The 12,002-nt window shown below is 38.7% G+C and overlaps 1 protein-coding gene across 8 annotated transcripts in view; it reads right to left on the reverse strand.

Moving 5' to 3' along the window:
• larp1b (La ribonucleoprotein 1B) overlaps window positions 1-11,878 on the reverse strand; it is a 35,356-nt gene extending 23,478 nt beyond the window's left edge. For all 8 annotated transcript variants that reach the window (XM_028437266.1, XM_028437272.1, XM_028437271.1 and 5 more), the window contains exons 1-3: window positions 11,241-11,878; window positions 3,963-4,024; window positions 973-1,029 (exon numbers count right to left, since the gene is read on the reverse strand). In XM_028437266.1, the coding sequence (XP_028293067.1) occupies window positions 973-1,029; window positions 3,963-4,024; window positions 11,241-11,523 (402 nt within the window). In that variant the 5' untranslated portion in view covers window positions 11,524-11,878. The remainder of the gene's footprint in view (window positions 1-972; window positions 1,030-3,962; window positions 4,025-11,240) is intronic.
• Window positions 11,879-12,002: the final 124 nt, after the last annotated feature.

The raw sequence follows: 12,002 nt of genomic DNA on the forward strand, positions 1-12,002 counted from the left end.
TGTTTCAAATTTTCAGCAATTCCTTCCAATAATTTCCATTTCATCATCTTTCTCTAATTGGAGATTCATTCAGTCACCTATTTTTAAGGGAAAGAATATTGTGTAAATGCCTGAATTTGTTCCAAAGCATGCATGTGAGGGTATATTCCGTGTCATATTGCCATTTTCATTTCAGGAAGTGAATTCCGTGTTTTTTGGAGGAAAACCGTAGGCCCTAGAAGTGGTACCAGCCTGATTGTACACATTTGCATTGCTTCAATGCATCATACTTTTCACTTAATAAAAATATAGATTTGTCCACGTAACATGCTATTTGTTTTGAACGTAAGCAAAATTAATGCATAACTAAATACACACACTTTGGGCATCAATGTCCTCAAATACCTGGATTACAAAAAATTATTGACAACTTATATATATATAAAACTGGACATGAGAGGTAGGCTAGGGCCTATGATTTTCTGTAATTACAGAAAGTGGACGGAAGTCACAAAATTAACTAGCGAAAAACGAAAAAAGCAACACAGCAAGGAATATAACCTTGCCTACATGTTTTAGGAAAATATTTCACCCATATTTTTCCAATAAACCTGGGGGTTAAATATGTAGTAACTGTTGGGAAGACGTGAACGGACTGACTTTTTATGTGTAGCATAAATCCATGCGATCGCACAACATTTAGCGTGATTTGAACAAACCCTTTTTACTTTTACTAGCATTGAAAATTACTATCACAAGATTTTACTTGAAGCCTATGAAGCATTTTTGGCATGATTTTTTAAAGTTTAGTTTGTTAGTATTTGCATCAATTTAGATGGACAGATAAAATGTAAATAAAACTGAAATGTGTATAACCTGAAACTTAATTTTTCAGGTCCTACTAGGACGCTATGAAATTAGGATGCCTCTGTTTTTTTAAACATACCCACCGCACCCACACAAAGAGTCTCACACCCACACAAACGTCCGTACCTCTTTGGCCAGCTCTCCAGGTGTCGGCCAGTTAGTGATGTCACTGAAGTCACTGGACTGCAAAAGTGAGGAAATGTCTTATCGTTATTCAGGTTCAATGAGAATCAATTTGTGTGTTAAATCTTTGAACATTACAGATGCAGCAAAAAGTAAAAATATATCAAACTGAATGAACATTTGTTTCAGTGCTGTAAACACTTTGTGTGATCATTTTCTGATGGTTTGGACGATGGTGGGAGAAAGAGGAGGTGGTCAATGCTCCATCTGTGGGACAAACTCCACTAACGCTGCCAAAGCAGGTCAGGGTTAGACTGAGAGGGCTCGATACACACACACACACAGTGTGTATGTGTATCGAGCCCACACAGTGTGTGTGTACATCTAAAACACACAATCTTAATACTGCCACATCGAGTATTCACAAAACCTGAAGGTTTATTAAAATTGAAGCTATAATCACAGAGAGATCGTCACCTGAAATGTTTTTTTAAAATGAATTAAATGCACTTTATCAAAACTAAAATTCTGAGTGTTCAGGATCAGGACATTGCCTTTGCTGTAATATAGCGTTGAGCAAATAGACATTGTGATTACACATCTACTGAGACTCGAAAGCATGTGCAGTGTTTTGGTCCATGCAGTTTGTTTGTGTAGCTTAGTCTATTTTGTCTGTTCATCTGTTTTTCTTTTTAAAAACGAAATTTTGATGAAAAAAAATGGTGAGAAAAGGATTTTTAAAAATGTAATTGACATGATGGTTATGTAACTTACTACTAATTTATTCCATTCAAAAATTTTATCTAACCTTTAATTAGCAAGGTATTTCTCTCTGTTAAAATTTAGCTTCTCAAATTTTCGGACAAAGGCGAATACAAAAAAATGGCTGAAAACCTTTTGTTTTAAACATGAAAAATAATGCCTTTTATTTCACTATATTTTTTGTTATTATTAGTTATGTTTATTTTAGCTAAATTAGAAGGGATAGAACCTTTAATCATATGACCTTTCACTTTCTTACATTAAAAAACAAAACAGTAAAACCTGTGTTTTTTTTCTGATGACGGTTACGCATACCTATTTGGTTTGAAGGCTTCAATTAATGAAATACACTTTTTAAAAAGTTTTTTAAAAAAGTGGATTAGTAAGCAGAGGGTCACAGGTTTGTCATATTATATCATATATACCCTGAATACATACCAAGAGTCCTCAAAAATGCTCTTAATTGCAAAAAAAAAATGTTCCCATGGAACACTACACTACTGGTTCAATGCAGAGAAACCATTGTATATGTATATATGACGAGGTTCTTCTTTAAAAACAGCAGCTCACACTAAATGACCAAGGAAAGAACAAAAAGCCCAGCCCCAGGTTTTATTAATTGTTTCTTTATAAAGGATTTGGGCTCAAAGCAGATCATAAAATAAGTTGAGTTTCTTTAGTTTCTTTAAAGGAGAAAACGTAAAGAAAAATCCTCCCAGCTTTAAATTTAGAGTCCTTGTGGATTTAAAGTCTTCAAACGTTTCACCCCTCAGTAATTGTGACATTTTAGAAGTTTGACTTTAAACGTTGTCGTGGAAAAACAAGTCGAAAGAGCAAACAAGCCACTGGCTTTTCAGCAGCTGTGGATTTCCCACTCAGCACATGGTTTTATACTATAAAGATGTATGAGACGATCAACGAACGCAACTCCTCAACACCCTCATTCTTTTTAAGCTTAAAAAATTTTTTTTTGGAGGATTGTCTAAAACTTAAACAATGCCAGGAAGGAAAATAATATTGTTAAATTTTTGAAATCATATTTATCAAATGTTTATCACATTTTTGTGTACCTTGTCTTTATATTGTTGAGTTAGGTACCCTGTTCAAAAATAGACTAAAGACTAATCTGTTTAGAAAGGCATTTGACACACAGTTCTGTGGCACTTATGATAATGGTCTGTTTTTAATTATATATTATGCATTTTCTAAATTATATTCTTATTGTGTACAGTACTTTGGTCAACTTTGGTTGTTGTAAAGCGCTTTAGAAATAAAACTTGATTGATTGTCTTTATAATGTGTTTTTAACCTGTGACAGTTAACAGACTCTTTAATGGTAATTTGAGCAAATATCTGTGATAATTTGTGCTTTTTTTTTTTAAAATGGTTTTATTTTTAAAAGGAACTTCAGAAACCAATAGAAGCAATCATAATATACCACATCTTTTTGTATACCATTATATAGATAAAAATGTATTACGATATAATCATATTTCTAAACCCAAGAAACTTGTGTTATCTTTGATTAAACACGGCTTGTATTAAAGGTTTTAACCTGCGGTGAAAGATTTATACAGTGTTTTTAAGTGCAAACAGAAAGAAACAAACTTAAAAACTTTATGACATTTAAATGTGACAAAAGAGAAAAAAAAAATACTATGAAAAACATTGTATTTTAAATAAAAACAAACTTGTCATAGATTTGTTTACTTCAGCCTAATGTCACTTAACCAGTGACGGACTTACAAACTGCATTTTATTTTGTTTTTTGTTAAAGTGTATTTTTTGTGCAACTCTAGTAGCTTATTAGGGTTTTTTATGTCACTAAACACTTAAATAGATACAAAGAAAAATAAGTTTAATAAAATTAAAATTTCAATAATTACATCGACCTTACATTATTTGAGAATTTTTAACCTGAGACTGATTTGGAAATAGCCAGTTCAAAAACAATTCCTACAAATTTTTTTCCCAATGATTTGCAACTTTTTTTTAGAAACTTATAAAGTAGAAATTGGGGAATATACAGTATAAGACATACAATATATTGTGATCAAAATATGCCAAGTATAAACACTTGTTTGTCACATCTTGTCTGCCTTATACTGTCATAGACATGAGAACAGTCTGTTTAAAAAATTTTGCGTGTGTTTTTGTGGTAATCTGGTGTTTTTATTCATCAATTTAAAGAGTTTTTGAGGATCTTCTGATGTCCAATGAAGTAGCTTTACCTTGCTGGACTTCCTGGTCCTTGGTTTGGAGGCACGGACGACTTTCAGGGCGTTCTGTTGATCTGTAAACAGACGGTTGACAACAGAGACAGACATCATCATGGCTGAACATAAAGAGTTTAAAATGAGCTGCAGCTACACACAGAATTCATCATCGTTCTGTGGGATATTATTCTCCCTGCAGGGAATGAATGGTTTAACCAGTTGTTTGGTGTTTGCTGTGTGTGTGTGTATCTGGGAGTGGCCTAGACACAGAGGATGGTCAGGTTGATAAGGAGTCTTGAACGCACGGGCGTGCTGGCTCTGTAAAACGATGCCTGCTTCAAATATAGCTCAACATGTTACACACACACACACACACACACACACACACACACACACACACACACACACACACACACACACACACACACACACACACACACACACACACACACACACACACACACACACACACACACACACACACACACACACACAAAACAGCTGTTTTACTTCCCACACATGTACAAACCGATCGATTGGAAGACGTAATGAATAAGCCTATGAGTGATTTTAACTCAGCTGTTGTTCTGAGCAGGGCTTACAGTGCCAGCATTTCACACGCATTTGCCTGGAGAAAAAAACAATGTGTGAACCGTGAAAATGATTTAGTTGTCTATGTACAGGGCTCGACATTAACACCTGTGCAATTGCTCAGGCAAGTAAAAGTTATCATTACCTCTAACATGCCTGACATGGCAAGTCCAAAGAAAATTCAGTTATTTATAACTCGGCTGGAGATGAGCTGCTGGGCCCAGTTCAACCAAACTGCTTCTGTTTACTGAGCCCCATGGCACTGAGAGCGGGTTTTTGGATCTACGGGTCCGCTGCTGCTCTTAACGTCTGCTGTGTGTATGGAGGCGCTTGTTTTGTTGATTAAGCCAGTGCAGCCGGGTGGTTATTGAAAGCAGCTTGCAAACATAAGAAGAAAAGGCAGGTAAGAAGCCAGTCCTTGACAAAAGGTTGGGGATGACTGCCCCACATTACACGTGACCTTTGGAATATCATGTAAAGCCCTGACCTGTACACATCCAAGCTGCATCTTTTATGATCTGTAATAATGCAACAAAAGAAAGGCCAGCAAAAAAACAGAGCGTGAAAGAAGCATGGATAGCAGGATGAAGTCAATCAGAGCACAGTGAGGCAGGTGAGGAGGTGGAGGAGGAAATGGGGGAAAAGTTAGAAGTGAACAGTTCTTGCTTTCAGTTTAGTGATGTAGTTCATATTCTTAGGTAGAAAGGCTTTATCGTTCCTTTTTTTGTCCATTAAATGCAGATCTAAGGATGTTCTTAATAAATTTGTTATAAGGATCATAGGGATGTAAAGATTATTCGTGAGGCAGTTATGAAACAATTCAAAGGTGTCACAGTTCACATCGATACTCTGACATTGAATCTATAATATATATATATAAAAAAAATTTATTACAGCAAAAGGGCGCTATCTATTTTGAATTTAGCGGGACGTACTATACATATACGTATTTTGGCTTTCACAAGACAAAATGAAAGAGGTGAGAAAGAAAGAATTCCAAGGTAAGAGGAGCACAGAGAGGAAAGGGAGAAACAAGAGAGAGAATGAAAGCCACAGTTTGTTTATTTATATTATATATTTGAAATGGGATTTGTTTTAAAGTCCAATTGTTAAGGCACAAAATACATTTTCAGTTGCACTTTTAAAAAGAAAATTATGCAGTTTTGTACTATTTCTTTCTTTATTTCATTCAGGATTTATTTTTAATTAAATTGCATTGTTTTGCATAGTTTATCAAGGGATTATTTTGACAATGAAAGATAAAAGAAAACAGTACAGTATTATTATTTTATTTTCAAAGGAAAAAAAAAACTTTTTTTTTTTTCAGTCATCATTTGTAAAATACATTGTGAGAGAATCGTACCGTGAACCCAGCATCGTGAATCGAATCGGGAGTTGGGTGAATCATTACATCCCTAAAGGATCAGCATGGAGGGTCCAGTTGAAGAGTCTGATCCCACTCCTGTGGTGGAATGCTGGCTGACATTTAAATATGCCAGTCGGCCAAAACACAGAAGCAGTAGAACAACTGATATCTTGAGTGTTTAGTTCAGAGAGGAAAGAAACGAGGAACTAAAAATGTGTGATCTGCTGCTTATTTTTTGCATCTATAAACTAAATTTTTTCGTGTTTTGCCACTGGGAAAAACGTCAGCCTAGAGTCCTGACTGAGGACGAACAGATACACAAATCTGAGTTACACAAATGTAAGTCATAGCCCAGACTCTGGTGTCCTCCAAAACCTGGACCACCCAAACTTGAATTCCAAACTCAAGGGCTGCCAGCTAAAAGCTACTGTCAGGATTCTCCAAATCAAGACTACAAAATAATGTGTTACCTAATGCAGTTTTTTACCTTTTCATTTTATTCATTATTAAACTTTTCACTTGTTTATTTTCTCAAATACTTTTTTTTTTTCATTATAACTAATTAATAAAAACCTGTGGGCCAGATTAGAAAATAAACCATTCTATTTAAAATGTATTTTACTGTTTTTTGTTTTGTAATAGCGTGGCTGTAAATATCAATTTGTCATTTTAGGACACATTATTCAGTTTCTAATATTTAACAAAACTAATGCGTTTTCACTCCGTCGTCCGTGTCAAACTCTACTTAGAAGATGCCTTCATGCTAAGATGTATTGAAACCTGTACGTTGGCTCGTTTCCAGTCTTACATGCGCGGACCGTGGTGTTTGAAACATCCCGTTTCATTTGGTTGTTTTGGTAAGTAAATGGTGGCTGAATTTTTGGCGTATTACAAAAATTATTTTTGGTTAATCATGGCTATTGTAATTGTCTGAATATGCCCAATGAACAGAAATTGAGTTTGGAAATCAAAATGGAACTCTTGGATGCATGTTTGAGTTACTAAAAGTATATATACTTTAGTATTTTAGGGCTCCATTCTCTCATACGTGTAAGTCAGAGAGTGCTGTTTTTGGCTGTGCGCTATTCGCACCCTGTACTTAAGTCAGTCACTGCGCGCCTCCATCCCAGTTACGCACTCCGGGTGTAGCAGCCCTGAAATGTGGGCGTTCCCATTCAAATCTGGCCTGGTCATATGCGGAGGTTAATGAAACGCGCATGAGAGGATGGATAGCAGAAACTGTTCCCACACATATTTATATGGCGCTCAGCTTCAGTACAGACTCACTCACACCAGCTCCAAAAGGCTTTCAACTATTTATATTCAAAACTGTGTATTATGTAGGAAGCCAATGGTTCTGTTTCACTCCAAACATCAGTCTCCTCTGTATTAAAGCAAGATGCTCTGCAGGGTTATTTCTTTAAACCTTCAGACATCACACTCAGTCACTCTTTAGAGCAGGTACCTCGTACATGACAGATGATGCTGATGCGATTATCATTTCTGAAGGCAGGAATGTAAGAACTTTCTAAAATCAGGCTTTCCACACAAACAAACGTTAACCTTTTGTTAGTATGAGGAGAAAAAGAGAGATTTTAACTGTGGTTCGGACAGAAGAATGCGGCCGATCCTCACACTGCAGTAATCTGATCAAATCCACCTGTTACATTGTTTATCAACGAAGGCGTTTCAAATCAAAGTGCGCTTAATCACTTTCACGAATTTCAATGACATTTACAAGCGTTGGAAAAACTCCATGTCCGTGATTTCTAGACAGCCCAAAAATAATGACATCATGGTCCAGTCCGCCTCCTTTGCCTCAGACGTCCTTCATTCACAGACTACGAGCTTTTGGTCTACTTTCGCAGGGTGGGTGTGTCAGTAGCCTGGACCGGAGAATACGCGCAGGAGAGAGGCACATAACTGCAGGTGTGTAAAGAAGCGCTTCAGTCCAGACGGAAAAATAGGGCCCTTAGACATTAACCATAATGTGAGTGGAATCCAACTTTTGACACTGTTATTTATCTTTGATGTTATCCTGACCTAACACTACAAGGTTTTTTTTTTTAATCTGCCAACCTGACACAACCTTACCTCACAGTGAGGAGGTAATATTTCTGTCATCAGAAATTTACTGAATGTCATTATTTGTGTTGTGGCTATTTTTAGTGCAGCCATCTTTGCCAAGTCACTCTAGACACAGTGTTTTTGCTTCGTAACACAAAGAATGACTACTTGGTCCAAGCATCTTAAAAACGTGACATTTTCAACTGGAGACTGAAAGCTGCTGATCAACCACTATCCATATTTTAATAATGGCTAAAAATGGTGAGCGTTTTTTCTTTTCGATTCTGACATCCTGACTTTCGCTGTCGTCTTCTTTTTCTTATTCTAGTAGGCTAGATGCGATGCAAGCAGAGGCCTGTTGCTGAGATACTGTATACCCAGCAATGCAACCTATCAATCATATGGTGAATTGATGATATAGGGATGTGTAAGATGCACACAATACTGTTGCTGGGGGCTGTTCAGCAGCCGTGTGATAGTTAAAGCTCATTATGAATCACTGAAGCCTGTCTTTTAAAATCAACAAATAGTTTGCAGTACAAACTAACACAGCTACAGCCTTTATAGGCATGTATAGAACATTGGTTCAGTTGCTCAGTTTGCATTAAGTTCCACCCGATTTCTTTGATTTTTACCTTTACATTATATTCTAGGGATGTAAAGATTAATCATAAGGAAGTTATTAATCGATTCATAGGTGTCACGGTTCATATAGATACTCTGAAAATTGAATCGCAGTACTTTTTTTAAATAGCACAGGGCGCTATGTATTTATCCTTCTCTTGTTTGAACTACGTCACTCACACGTGATGTGAGTGTCTGCGCCAGGCATGGCTGGCCCAGCCTACACGCAGACTTAGCGCCTGCTTAGGGCCCCCCCGGCCACTAGAGGGCCCCCAACCTGGCAACCCCACTAACATGTTACTGGTACTGCTGTGCATTGCGTGCATCAAAACTGCAGGGCACATTTCCAGTAATCTATCCAGCGAAGCATTTGTTTGTAATTACAAACTGGCAACCTAGAAAGTGACGTTGGACTTGACCTTGCCACGATTGGTCAGCTCATGGTAAGCAAGTAGCGTGGGAGAAAACGCCTGATACAAACAACAGAACTCGTCATGTCGAAGATAATTTATTCATCCAGAAGCGTAGGCAGCGGGCGGAATCGTCTACTACTCTTAAACATGTTCATAAATGATTCCTTACCCCTTTAGCAACAAAAGAATATCTGTAATATTACTTGAATATCTGTAAAAGTCATGTTTTCCTAATAGCTCTGTCTGCTAGCGCATAGCATCTCTTCTTCACTGCTAGATTAGCTGAAACACGATGAGTAGGTGGGATGTTTACTGATTTTTAGGGTGGAACTGGTGTGCATTTTAACATTTCACTGACTTCAGTGCATAATCAGCTGAAACTCAGACTCAGTCACCAGTTAACATGAGGCACCAGTTGATTTTAAACACCACTCAAGTCACTAATGGTAATGTTTACTTATGTTCTGATGTAACATTACACACAGTTTTTCTCACTCAGAAATAACTTAATGGAGGTTTTAGGAAACTAGTCAATACTATATATATAAGTTGCACAGGAGATGTAGCTAAAAAAAAAAACACAGGATGCCAAATGCTATAGGGATAATTTGGGCTGGGCAATATATCGAGATTCAAGTTATATCGAGTTTTCTATTTTGGCAATATGGAAAATTTCAAAATCGCCTATATCGATATATATACACAATTGTATAACTTATTTTGTATTCAGATACTAAATTTAGGTGTCACTGCTTTCTCTACTTCTCAAAGCTAATCGTGTCCTAACCCGATCTACCACTAAACAAGCCACAGTATAGAACTCACTCACGTGCTGTCCCTTATAGGAGAAAAAGCCAGAAGTGGCACATATTATGCAGCTGTTTGTTAATAAATGTGCCTGTGTAGCATTTTGTATCAGCAAATTTATCCCAGAATTGTCTTTCTGGTAAGACCTAATTTCTATTAGAATTATTGTGATATTTATTATGGGTGTCCAGATACGATATTGATATCGGACCAATATCGGCCAGAAAAACGAATATCGGAATTTATCAGACTGCATCTAAAATCTCCGATATATATTCAATTGTAGAATACTGTAGATATTATGTTGAAGGTTAAAATGAATGTAACCAATAGGTTAATAATAAATGGATCAGTTTTTCTCATACCTACTGTTGCTGACTATTGTTCTCTGTTTGAGTAATATCACTTGATCAAGCCTTTTCTAACATTCCACACTACAAAATAAGTAATAAAAGTATGTATGGTTCGTGCTGATATCGTATCGGATCGATATTGGGAAATACTCAAGGATGCAATGTCGGTAACATACCAGAAGTGAAAAAGTTGTATCGGGACATCCCTAATTTTTATTATATATCACCATTTTGAGATGAGTTTAGGTCCATATCATCCAGCCCTAGTGGAAATATATATATTTAAAAAAAGAGTCCAACATTACAACTCCCTACAGTGGGCAGATACAGCAGCACACCTTCACATGTACATGAAGCTGAAAGAATTCAGTGTAAGCCTGTTCAGGTTTAAATGGTTTCCACTATCCAAACATCACTGGTTACTCTTGACATGCACTGGGAGTTTCCCAGCTGTTTCTAAGGAGCATTTTTTGTTCTCAACTCCCACACCCAATCAGCCACACAGTGGGGGGAGGAACTGCAGGCTGCCAGGCCATTGGCCACACCAAACTTTAGCCCGCAGCCCCCTTTTCCTCACCAGGACCCAACCGTGTTGAGCAGGTTCAGGTCCTCATGAGGCAAAGGGCAGAAAACCCATTACACACAGAAATATTTCCATGGGGCCCACACGTTCAAAACAACATCCCTGCTGCAAAGTGAAGGTTATACACGAGTTGTATTACTTAGTTATTGAAAGGTGTGGGGGGAGGGGGTAACATAATACAATAATTATGAAGAGAGATTCTGCTTCTGACGAGTTCCTCACGTCCTGTAAATCAGGGTCTGTGTAAGGCGTGTTTCATTCACGGTTAGCTGCTGGTTGCTAAATCAACACGTGGTGCTCAACACGAGGGGAGGAGGGAATGTGTGACAGCACCCTAAGGTGGAGGTTAACACCGCGGACACCCCAAGGGTCACAGCACCCAGAGGTGGGGGTAGGGTGACACCCTAAAGTGTCGGTCTGAGTGTTTGTATCTGTTATTAGTGAACCCGCCACCCCCTCCCCCTCTGTAGTGAACCTGACAGCTCTCACCTCGGTCTCGGTCCTGGGGGGTGGAGTGGGAGGAGGGGCTGCCAACCCCCACCCTGCCCGTCGTCTTGTTCCAAGGGTTGCGTCTGGGCGGGGGGGCTTCCTTGGTCTTGACCGGGCCTCCCTCCTCTCCGTCTCGCTCGTTCTCCTTGTCGTTCTCAATGCAGTCTACAGTCAATCCTGGGGGGTCCGCGGACCCGGGCCGGTCTGGTTGTTGCCCCGCAGGAGCCGCCTCGTTTCCGCCGTCCTCCACCGCTGTCACACCCGGGTCGTGCTCCGTGGACATGCTGAGAGTTTCCTAACAGCAGGGGGGAGTTAAACCGGGCTGGGTCTTCGGTCTGGGGGTGTCCACATCCAGGAATGGACTTCTGATCCGGACCGTGTCAGGCTAGCCCAGCGGCTAACCGTTAGCTAGCCTCGGGCTAAAATAGTTTGTTTGGCTCTCCAATGGTCAGTCTCATACAAATACTCGGTGTCCGTCGGTGTCCTCCGTCTCCGTGGGTCGTGACCGAGTGTGCTAAACCGTTAAATCGCCCCCGCGTGCAGTTTGTGTAACTTTTAAACCGTCTGAAGCTCCGCTCCACGCGACCTGCCGCGGCTCGTGCTGCCCCGCTGCTGTAAACAGTTACTCTGCTGCCGCCAGCGGCCGCACGGTGGTACTGCAGCCAGGGCTGAGAAATGTGTTGTGTGGAGTAATGTGTAATGATTTTTAAAATTCATTATTTTATTTCATTATTTTTTTTTTTTTTTACTTTACCTTATTTG

The sequence above is a fragment of the Gouania willdenowi genome, chromosome 22, assembly GCF_900634775.1.
Source record: "Gouania willdenowi chromosome 22, fGouWil2.1, whole genome shotgun sequence".
In the NCBI taxonomy this organism is placed as follows: domain Eukaryota; kingdom Metazoa; phylum Chordata; class Actinopteri; order Blenniiformes; family Gobiesocidae; genus Gouania; species Gouania willdenowi.